Source organism: Calypte anna, chromosome 2, assembly GCF_003957555.1.
Source record: "Calypte anna isolate BGI_N300 chromosome 2, bCalAnn1_v1.p, whole genome shotgun sequence".
NCBI classification, from domain to species: Eukaryota; Metazoa; Chordata; class Aves; order Apodiformes; family Trochilidae; genus Calypte; species Calypte anna.
Genome location: NC_044245.1, coordinates 92,804,520 through 92,816,803, shown reverse-complemented (window position 1 = coordinate 92,816,803; position 12,284 = coordinate 92,804,520). Strand labels below are relative to the sequence as shown.

The 12,284-nt window shown below is 37.1% G+C and overlaps 1 protein-coding gene across 1 annotated transcript in view; it reads left to right on the top strand.

Moving 5' to 3' along the window:
- ZNF407 (zinc finger protein 407) overlaps nt 1–12,284 on the top strand; it is a 347,057-nt gene that overhangs the window by 211,590 nt on the left and 123,183 nt on the right. The window contains 1 exon segment of the mRNA XM_030445366.1: nt 5,964–6,084. Within this exon segment, the coding sequence (XP_030301226.1) occupies nt 5,964–6,084 (121 nt within the window).

Sequence of the window (12,284 nt, the reverse complement as noted above, 5' to 3'; positions counted from 1 at the left end):
TAAGCTGAAAGAAGAAGGCATTAGTTTTAAGACTTTAAAGGTTCATACTTTTCAAACATTATGTATCTCCGCACACATTTCCTTGATACAGGCTTTCTCTACTTCAAAGAAAACCTAAAAAGTAGAAAAAAATAATTTGACCTATCAAAAGGTCCCTGGTGTTTCACCAGCTGATTTTTTTATTATTCAGAATACCTGGTCCTATGAGAACTACACACTTTGAACACAGAATAAATACTGTTGTTGGCTGGCTTTGACAAAATGTTCTAGTATTATTTTATGATCTAAATGCATCTTCTTCCAGGCATATACTGCAAGAATCAATTTGTGAAATTCTGCAAGTCTTTCACTGCCTATATAAGTATCAGTGGAAGATTTTTTTTTTTTTTTTTTTTTAATTGAAACGATGGTAACTTCAGTGGTGGTCCAGAATTTAGCCAGAATTTTGTCACACTGTAAAGAATACTTACATCTCTGTTTTTTGTCAAACGCTTTACAGCAGACACTTGTGGCTCCCTAGGCTGTGAACAGAAACTGTCATAAGAAACTCAGACCACTTGAAACATCAGCTGGTGCTCTGTGGTAAATAAGGGACAGCTTGCAGTGCTGCAAGAATGTGTATGCTGTAATTCTGGTGCCTCCATATGACTATGAAGAAAATTTTTCATCTTTTGAGTCATCCTGAAGCAATTTTTAAAATTCATATTTTGTCCCAGTAAGAAAATCTGCCTGAAGATAAAAAGATAAAAAATATTGCAAATTTTAGTGATGACTGAATTTAGAAGTAGTTGAATTCCACAATGAATTTAAGCAGTTACCTGAATTTTATATTAAAAAAGAGTAAATAACTTCTAAATCAGCCACCAAAAACAAGATTTATGAAAAAAAGGTATAATACCACAAAATTTAAATATTTTGCCTTAATCATGATCAACTCGGAAATTGCACAAGAGGGAAAAAACAAGCAAGGGTAATTAAATTTGGCTTGAAATGAAAACATTTTAGTTCCTAATATCCAACCCTTAAAAAAAAAATAAAATAGTTATTGTTCTTCTCTCCTCCTTTGTTTGTCTGCCTTTTGGTATCACTCTAGTTTCTCTGACCTCTGCGTGTTTCCCCATAAACTTCCGTTCTGTGCAGTAGCAGCTCACTCTGGCTCACTCCAACAGTGCTGATCAGTCACAGCCTGTGTACTCTTGCATGACATTCTTTTTTTAGTGTAAGTTAGTACTCCTGCAAATTGCAAAAACCCCCTGGCAGTCTCTACGTTTGCTTCTTGTGGGGTGGCTGTGCTGGAATCTTCCTGGCCATCATAGAGGTGCATTACAGTAGCAGAGCATTAGAGTGTGCGTACACCTACTTTGCATGGCAATTCTATAAGTCACCCTGAGCCTATGGAACTGCTTAAGAAGATCATGTCTTTGTTCAAATTTTTAATGAATTTTTGAAGGTGGTAGGTCATGTTGTACAGATCACTGTTTGTATGATTGCTTCTGCTCACTCATTTCAGTCTTGCGCTTCTCAAGACATTTATAGGTCAATGTAATAAAGAAAGAAAATTTAATAATATATGTGTTTTTATCCAGATGAGTGACTCACTTTGTGTTTCTATTTCTCATGTGAACTGCTCTTTGACTTTAATGTGTAGTTACATTACTCGGCATCGAATTGAATGTATAATGTAGCCTCTTCCCTTCAAATTCCCCACCACAGCTTAAAAAAATTATAATGTTGAATACCACAGAAAATGTAGCACGGTAAGAAGACTTACTTCTCTTTCCAGCAAGTGGAGAGATGAAATTTGAAGAGGATCTATGTTGTTTTTTCTTTTCCATTTATTACAGCATTTGCAGTAGAGTGTGGAACTTGATTATAGAAAACCATCAGCCAGAAATTACACCAAAAACCTGGCTGTTGTAAAACTTTCTCTCCACTTAAGAGAAATAGATTAGTGGAGCCTTTTCCCTCCCATTTCTGAGCATAAGACTGTACAGTTTTTGCTGTAGAGGAGCAGCCTGATGGCTGATCTACAGGGTTTCTCATGAGAAAACAAGGGATCAAGGATGTGCTTATTTTCATGTGTCTTACACGCAAAAAAGTTGACTAGACTAAAAGCAAATATAATTTACTTTAATATAATTCAGGCTTCATAAGCAAGCCTGTAAGTGCCTCTCCAGGGAACAGCCTTAACAAACACGAGAAATAGTTGGAAATAAGAAAAAAAATCCTGTAACATACGCAGATGGCTGCGTTTTGTGGTCTATTCATTCCTTGGGCCAAGTTGCTGCTCAAGGTATCATGAGAAAGACAAATAGGACTAAAAGCAGTAGTTTCCTGTTGAGACAACTGACGTAAGATTTCTGAGATTCTGATTAGTAGTTCAAGACCTGCGAGCTGAAGGCACCATTTGATTTTTATTTTTCCCCTTAATTTATGTGAAAGCTGATTCCTCAGTATCACATTCATATAGATGCTATATATAATCAATAGGTAGAAATTGTCTGGACAGACGTGATTATAAATAAAAATTTCACTTGGCTATTCACAAAAAACATCTGTCACCAAGATTTATAGCTTTTGTTATCATGCTATTTCAGTTTTCCTTTAAAAGGTAGACATTAATTACATAACTGCACATAGAAATTTATGATTGCTGTGTAAGGTATGCTTTGCATCCTAGAAATCTCATCATCAAATACAGAGGACTCAAAAGAGGTAAAATCAGACAAAATGGGAAGCAGGAAAGAAAAACAAAGCTGTAATTTGTGGGGTGAAAAAAAAACAACTAGATGCTAAAAGGCAGTTCAGAATTTCGAGAGGCAAGAGAAAAAGAAAGCCTTAGTCTGTTAAGCCTAGTGCATTTCTACAGGCTGGTGTTCCCCAGGATCTGACCCTTTTATCAGGTTCTTTCCCAATCTTTGATTGCTGGAGATGAAATTTTCCATGTCAGGTAATGCAAACAACCGGTGCACTTCAGAAGTTGTTTGCAACATCATCAAAAAAGCAAAACCCCTTCTTCTTTTGTGATCCTGTGGTTATGAAACATAGATTTTTGAAAGTGCTTGTGCTAAAAAGAAAATAAAAAGCAAAAGCAGTGGGTCCTTGATCTTGTAACTTGTGTCCATTACTTTTTCCCTCACAGAGGCTGTTGACTATTGAGGCATTTTGGGAAGGTTTGTTATTTATAGAGGTTATGAGAAACAGAAAAGTTTTCTATAATAGTAATGTCAGGAAGGGATTGGTTTGGGATTTTTTACCTGTATTAGTCTTTAAATACATAGATTTGTCCTTTCAAATTTTTGGATACACTTATTTTAAAATTATCACATATTATTAATAAAAAGTATTGTCAGTATTGTTTTTTTTATTTATATTATTTTAATTTTCCATTGATTTGATTCTTGACTAGGGGTGAGGGGGAGTCTTTCTGGAATATGATATGGTAGCCAATATAAAAATTAAATTTAAGTTTATTGCCTGAAATATCTGTGGGCAGGAAGAGGAGAAGGAAAACTGGGACACAAAGGCTGATAAAGAGCATTCTGGCCCAAAGATAAGGAAGACAAAAATACTTAAATTAGTAGGTTTATGAAAAACTTGAGTAATAAGCACATAAATAAAAGTACTGATGCTGCAGCTTATATAGCATTCAACACTTGCCAACCCACAGAAATACCTAGTCTGCTTTTGGATTTTTTTCAACTGTACTTATCAACCTGGTTAATTTTCCATTAAAATAAATACATTTTCCCCTGTGCAGCTGCTAAGCATTACAGGCCATGCTAGGCCGTCTATTTTCCTTTCAGTTTAGTTGGCTTTTGTTGTGTGGTGCTGCTGTGATGTATTTTCTGTCAGGTGAGATTTACACATAGTGTACTTGACAGGAGCAGTTAGCCACAAGGATTTCCTAAGGAGAAACTTCCTGGAGCAGTGGGTGAGGATTACCATTTTTCTTTTGGCCTCAGTGGAGTTTCCATGCTGTCCTGGATTCCAGGGGCCCTCGCTCGTCTGGCCCTGGACCTTTACCTGGTCCATCCTGCCCTTAACAGCAAGCTCAAAATCCCCTTTCAATCCAGATTTGCTTTTTTACAAGGGGACACGTTAGCAAGGTGCTAATGCATTTTAAATGAAAGTATTTAAAATAAGTTTGTTAGTTATCTAAAATATGTGTAGCTTTACTACTTAGGCTTGACATTGTTGCTGGGTTCTTTAATTTTAGAAGAAAATGTAAATTTGGTACAGGAAATCTTCAGTTCAAGAACAAGTTATATTGCTAGGGAGTATATGGCCTCCCAGAGAGTTTAATTGAAGCAGCAGACAGTACCATTCAAGCTGCTTGCAGAATCACATTCTCCAGACCAGACAGTGAGTGTCTGACACCAAAACCCCATTTGGGGCGGGAAAGACATACTTTCTAGCAATCTCAATTTGTCCAGCATAGAGACTTCTTCATTGTGTCCTGCTCCTTCACCTTTCCTTGTCCTGTGAAACAATAAATGAAAAATAGTGGCTGGTATTCTCTCCATCAGCTGCTAAAATCAATTATTCCAACTCTTTATGGGGCTTTCAGAAGCTGCTCTGTTATCCTTCTCTACAGTATTATGGGCTTTTCAGGCCTGAGGACCTTGAGTTTGGTTTTCCCTTGGGAGGAAAAAATCACCAACAGTCTTCAAGAGTGAAAAATGCAGATTTCTCTGTCCTCTCAGAATTCTGGCAAAATATCTGTGGAAATTCTGAGTGCCTCATGCTTTAAGCAGGTCTGAAAAGTCTTGTTTGGGGTCATGGCTGCTTGGGAGTGGCTTTTTGCCAGGTGATGAGTCTTCTGCTGCTGGTGTGTCTCCTGTCAGGCTGAAAATTGCACATTGTGCCTGCTAAGGGATTTCAATTTTGAAACTAGCAGTTTTATTCAGACTTCTTTGGTATGGATCTTGATTCCTTACGTAGTCGTTAGGATTGATATTTCTGAAGGTTTGCAGTCAAGATCACGTAAGTTAGGAGCTGCCTTTTGCCTTCTGCATAAAAAAAGAAACCTATTTCCTCCCTAAATGGTAATTACAGGTGCCTTGAAACCACACAGAATATTTCTGCAGCAACCAGTTGGGAAAATGAGAATCAAATTGGTGTCTTAGCTAGATGTCACAGTATCTGTATCTGTCATGGGATTTTGTCTTAGTGTCTTCTAAGGGATGGACCCCTCCACTGGAAGGAAAAGTATTCTTTTCACACAATAATTTATAAGTATCAGGTTTTTATCTTTCTTCAGTTAGTAGACCTCTGGAAATTTTCAGTGCAGGTATACATTCAGCAGAGATTGAATTTTAGTCTTCTGAAAATATTACTGTCTTAGTCTAGGTTTGGTGGTTGATTTGCTGGTTGGGTTTTTTTATTAACCTTTCAAGTCCTGCTGAAATTGGTCCACTGTACAGGAAAGATTCACAAGGACAAAAGGATATCAGGGAGCACTGAATTCTGGTTCATATTTTCAGTCTTGGTTTGTGTGTATTATTTAATGGATCAGATGAAAAAAACAGGACCAGAGACAAAAACAAAGAGACTTTCCTTACAGATGTTCCTTTCTGAGCAGCCACTGAATACAAGCTTCAGACTGATTTCTTGCCTTCTGTATCCAACAATGCTGCTGTCAGGGCTGTTCATGGGCCCAACATCAGCAGAAGGTGAGAGGAATGCATGTCACCTGTGATGATATTTACATTTAATATGGGTCAGTAACATAGTTACCCTGTTACAGTGTGGTTAGTCAGCTGGCTGCTGCTATGAATATGTTATATTGAGAATGGTATTTTGCAATTAATACATTTTATTTGGAAATTTATTTTTGATTTGCCGTTGTTATATGTTTATTGCCTAAAATCTGTCTCATGGGACTTACCAGAAAATCAGAATTTTCTTCCTTTTATGTGGATGAAAACTGCTAACATGTATCTTCTCTTGACACCTTCTAGGAGAGAAACCATTCAAATGTGATGAGTGTAACTTTGCTTCTACAACACAATCACATCTGACACGACATAAGCGTGTCCATACTGGAGAAAAGCCTTACAGATGTCCCTGGTGTGACTACAGGTAATGAGTCGTTAACTAAAGCATGATGAGAGAAGGGTTAAGGTGATCAGATGAGGTTCATTTGAAGTCACCAATAAAAATATATTGCCATTAAAACACCATCAGGGCAGCAGTAATTGCATATTAAATTAAAAGCTAAATTTAAAAACTTAGCCTTCAGTATTTAGGTATTACTTTATAAAGAAAAACAAATGATGGGAAACCTTTTACTGGTAACACTGCAATGCTAATCCTGAGTGTTTGTTTCACAGCTGCTGTAGTGTCTGTTAGAATTCTCCATGGTGAGGCCACTTATCTGCATCGCCTTTTCAAATCAGTTGCAGTTTTGAAATTTTTCTCGGTTGAGTTGCAACCATTTCACCAAGAAAGGAAAAGTCTCCTAAAAGGCTTAGCAGCCTAAATAGTCACTAGACACTTATTAGAACTAGGAGCAACTGGAGCTAGTTACAGTGATGCAGAGTCTTGTTTTTCTGCTCCAGTTTCCCTTCTCCTTTCCAGCCTTGGGTGTTTGGATGAGAGTTGGCCATTGGGTTGGTTGCATGGCAAAGTCTTCCACGTTGCACCACTAAACCCCATCTTTTTAGCACAGTAGCTTAAATTCAAAAATCACATGAATGGGTGGTTAGGATTACTTGTGGTGCTCACCCCATGTGTCTTTTTTTCATTGTAGATTACTTATTGAATCATCTCTTACATGTTCTTAGATGATTCTTTACTCTTAAACGTACTTCTGTTATCTTGAATGCTTTTAATGTTTTGCAGTGAGGTGACTAGGCTACATGTACTATAAAGGAATCCATAGAAGTTATTAATGAGCAATTTGCAAGAGCTGATGTTTAAAAAGATTTTTAAAAATCAGTATTAAATTTGATCAATGGCTTATGATTGTGTAATTAGATGCATGTGCTCTGATGCATGCATTCAAGAAGAGAAAATTAAACATTTGCTTTCACCACTATAGAATTTTTTATTTTTCTTTTAATATTGAGCATACAACTGTAATGTTCTCTTAGTATAAGTTTTAATATAGTTTCCTAAACCAAGATTATAGAACAAATCTTAGCCACACTTGTAATACCTGGTTTCAAGCTATTTATGAGCTAGGTTATGAGTGTGGGTTATGGTGGGTTTGGCTTGAGTTCTTGGCTTGAAGACCCTAGAGACTGGGACTGATGTAGATGTGAATCAGTTTGCAGTTTGGGGTTTGTTACACACATGCAATCAATGGATGCAATTGCCTCACTCAGTATGACAGAATGCAGCACGACAAAACTTCAGTGCTCTGTTTAGTGAAAGACAGAAGATCATTTTTCTTTGTATAGACAGCTTTCTGTATGAGATAGAAATTCCCAGAAATGACAAGTTGTTTAGTACTATTCTATTACGTTGGAGGTTATTAGAGAGGAAGCAAGCATGACTTATTTTATTAGAATCAACAAAAAGTCTCTGAGCATCCCCTGCCTCTCTATTATTGAAAAATAAATGTTTCATGGTAATAGGACTTAGTTTCCATTCCTCACAAAATTACCCATTTAGGGCAATTTTGACCTAATATTTGGAGGCTGATCTCTAAAGATACCAGCTGATGAAGGCTTGATTCTGCAGGAAATTTGTTCTGAGCTCAGCTAAAAAACATCTGGCAGAGTTGGAGGAATCAGAGCTGTGTTGCTGCTGTTCCAAGTTCATAGTGGCAATGAGCTACTCTGTGTAGCTGCAGAGGAGCCAGTGGAGGGGCTGCTGTATTTATTAGCCCAGCAGTCCTGCCTGTACCTGCCACTTTCCACCACCCTGGGATATTAGCCAGCCTGTTTGGCAAGTATATTTTTTACTCTCTATCCACCTTGCTCTGTCTCTTCCATTTTTTAATGATTTGAAAATACAACTTTCAGGGACTCACATGTTGCCTCCTTCTAAACTCACACAGTACTATCTCTTTTCATGGAAAGTTATTAGGAACTTTGTAAATAATGTCCTTTATGCCAGTGCAGCAGCTGGAATGTACACTCCCAAGCTTCACCTGCAGAAAACATAAAATCACAATTTTCAAATCTGACCTAGGGATAAAATTCATGCCTAGTGGTCAGAGTTCTTGTTGCAGGAAGAGCCTTTCTTGCTCCTGAGGCTCAACGAGCTGCTGGCCTCTCCATTGCCTCACACCAGAGTGAGCTGAGCTAGGCTGCTCTCTGTGGGTGTGTATCCCACCTTTATTGGACCCCTGGTAATAGGGGGCCTGCCCTAACCAGGCACAGGTGGACTCACACCCACTCTTTGGCAACTCGAGGCACCTGGTTTATCTTGTTTTTCTACAGTTCTCACTGCAGAGCTTTCAGGTTGCACTGTTGAATTCATCTACACTATTTCAGATGTTGCTGTTTAGTGTTACCTGGCAACTGCAGACTCTTCAATGACCCCTGGAGTTTCAGGGAGGTGAATATTCCTGGGTTTGTTTATGGCAGTGGAATATTCTTAGCACTACCATAAGATCTCCTTTCACCAATAGGTGAAGTGAGCTCTCCATTGTATGAAGGAGCTTGAGAAACTTGTGTTTATAAAGTGTCTAAATACAAGGTTTTTTAATTATTCCTGTTCAGCTCACCAGTGCTCAGAGTTCTTTAAGAGATTCCTGGTTTCAAGCTTTTCAGTTCCTCGGGAGGAAACTGTATACAGTGATCCTGCAAAAACTCTTGCCAGTCTAGTGAGTGAAAGTCTAGCTAACTCTGGCTAGACGTACAGAAAGAAAGGCTTTTAAAAAATAAAATTAAAATCTCAGTTTTGGAACTGTTATGAAAATCTAAATCACCTGTGACTGGACAAGCACCTAGAACTGTTGTGGTTTTTTGGTAGTTTTTAGTTTTTTTGGTTGTTTTTTTTTTTTACTTAGGGCAAAAACTGAAGTGAAATAGGCTGTAAATACACTATGGAAAAAAGATTGATTTGCATGGAACAGAAAGCAGAATGTATTCCCTACATAACCCACAACATAGGAAAGTCTTTTCTCAGCTAAGAAAAGACATAAATGGATGTGGTTTTCTGAAGTGAATAATAAGCAAATCCAGAGTTTTTAGCTCACAAAAATATATATCCTCAATAGTATGCATATTCCCAAAAAGAAAATGAGATATTTTGCTCATTTTATTTTACCAAGTTGCTTTTATAACCTTTTTATGGTTTTATTTAAACATTCTTGCAAAAAATGCTATCTTCCATCTCGAATTTTTGTATTGTGACTGCTTTATGTTTATATTTGTCTAAATCTTTTGTTTATTAATAACAAAGAAATGGAATCTGCTTTTCCACATAGTTGCATGTGACTTCTAGTAGCAACTATAATTTGAAATTATATTTTCAGGCTAGTTTTTAAAATCTGATTCTTTTTGAAGAACAAAAATATAATATATTTATTAGCAATATATTATTTATTAGAAATATAAAATTTTACTTGCTAAATGTTTTGGTTATATTTATTTTACATTTGTGTTTTCAATTTGTGTTTGCCACATTTAAATCAAGATATGCACAATTTTCCTTTGCATTTACTTTTTTAAACCACAGTGTTTGTCTGCATTCTTGTCAGTATGCTTTGTCATACAAAAATGTTCATTCACTCCTAATTAATGTTCTACTTAATTTTATAATACGGAATTGGTCTCACAGGGCCCTACACCACCATAACATATGCAATGCTTATTATATATTTCTTAGTCATTTAAAAAAGATGTGTTACATGGCCAAACTTTTCAGAATACATTATGGTAGAGCTGTACTAACAATAATACTGTTTGCATTTGGCAGTGGGCGCAGTAAACAGTGAAGAGCCATCGAACCTCCTGAAACTGAACACCTAGGAACTTTAACTGATTTTGAAATCTGTTCAATGTATGTGCTCTGCCCAGACTTCCTAAACGTGCAACATCTTTAGGCACTTGCATTTAACCTGGTTTCAGAACTGCTAAATTCTCACAAGTCTGATGATGTCAGTGGAACATGCAGATATACAGCATTTTCAAAAAGTGAACTGGTTTTGTGCATGTGCCTATAGAAGTGTAGTCATATGGTGGCTTTAAATCCAGCTGCCATTGGTGTGGACTTCCCATCTAACTACCAGAGCCTCCCAGGAAAGTAATAATTTATGTTGATGGTGTGCATGAGGGGGATGTTTCAGTACGATGTGGGTTTGGACTCCATTGTTTTGCTTTACTGAGGCAAAAGGCAGAGAAAGGAAAGGCAGAGCCCTGGTTTTCTCACACAGTCAAAGTTGTTCAGGGCTCAGGAAGAGCTCTGGCATATTTTCTTGATAGAGAAACACTATGGCTACGACTTTGACCATGAGAATGTGGGACAGGTATAATGTTACTTTGCCTCTTGTTATCCCTGTGCTGTGATTAAACAAAATGACTCTCCTTTCCCTGGGATTCCACTGTATGGTTAATTTTGCATAGAGGACTTGTGGCACTGAGAGGAAGGAGGGAATGGAGAGCAACATCCAGGGGATTGGTGATGTTCTGCAGCCATAGATAAAAGGGTTTAGAAGCTGTATAAAACAAAGAGCCAGGCCAGCAAAACAGCATTAATTCTGTAAGCGCACCTTTCTATAAAGTATACGACTTGTGAAGGATGTCTTACAAGACTGAGAATAAATAGCATACATTTTTAATATAATTATGTAAACTAAAATAAATATTTTACATTTATTATGCATAATAAAATAATTAGACAACATTCCATAAGGGATTATGGCATCTGAAATTCCAACTGCAGAAGGATTCATTGCATATTTTCAGCAGCAGTGGCAGCATGACTTAGGGGGAGTGACTCCACGGGGGCTACTTTTCTTTTTTTGGACAACTTCCCTAGGGAGTTCCTATTTCCCTCTGACTAATAGTACCTGTTCATAGATTGTAAAACCAGTTTATTAAACAGTCCAGCATTTGTACCTAAGTTATAAGGATGTGCAAAGTAAGTGTTTTCTCTCTGTTTATTTTGTTGAATTTAGTAGTTCCTAGTTGTCTCAGTACAACCACACTGGCTGTGCACTCTTCTGTAGTTGTATCAAGGATAACTAGGGAATGCTTTAAAAGCTGAGGAAACAATATGTACTTACTGTTCAGGAAACTGAAAGGCTGTTAAGGTAAGATGATGAAGCAGTGTATTCACCACTAAAACATTAATATGCTGTTTGTAACCAGTGAAACTTAATATGGATGTATATGAAATAGCAACCTTATACAACTGTATCGAGCATTAGGCTGATGATGACTCCAAGTGGCAACCACCACTGTTCTATAGAAAACCACATTTTTTGATACTAACAGTAATGTACCTATGCATGTGTAATAGTGCAAACTGGGCCTTAAGGAATCACTTAAATTTCTGTTGCGAACAGCAGCAGGAGTTGAAGATATCCAGTGCCTGCTAGCAGACTTATAAACAAATGAAGATAGAAGCTTAGAGAGAAATTTTGTTCCTGGATGGACATAATTCCCAGATGCAGACTCCTCAGAACATTATGCAACCCTTAGTTCTAAGTAAGCAGTCAGTTAAAATGCTGGCTAATATTTATATTGATCCGGAATAAAATATGCTATAGCATTTAAATCTATTAAAAAACAAACAAAAAAAAACAACAACAAAAAAACCAAACCCCAAACTGAAAGAAAATTTAGATAAAACCCCAAAACCACTTATTATTCTAGAGTGTATAATGCATATAAAACAGTATTTAGTATTGTTCCCTTTATGATGTCTCTTTTGCTTAGTAAAACTTTTTTATTCACCTAAGTTATAGCAGATAGTTCATGTGGTAAACTCATAATGAAAATACACAATGAGTTAGTGCAAAATACAGCTTGAGGTCAGATGTGGTTCCTAACATTCAGAGACTTGTAGAAACAGAGAGCACAAGCCAATGATATGGCTGTGGTTGGAAGATGTGTGTGCTGTCTGTTCTAAGAAAACCTGTCCATGATTCTGGAGAATCATGTTGGTGGCAGTGTACAATAGAACTTAAACTCTCACACAGTTCTCCCTGCTCTCCCTGCCAGATGCTGATGTCACTACAAGGACTGCTTAAGAGACTGTATGCTTATTAGAAAGCATAATTTTTTTTCCTAAAAAAAAAGTCATAGCATACACACACAATCACAGAATCACAGAATGTTAGGGGCTGGGAGGGACCTCAAAAGGAGTCCAATACCTCTGCC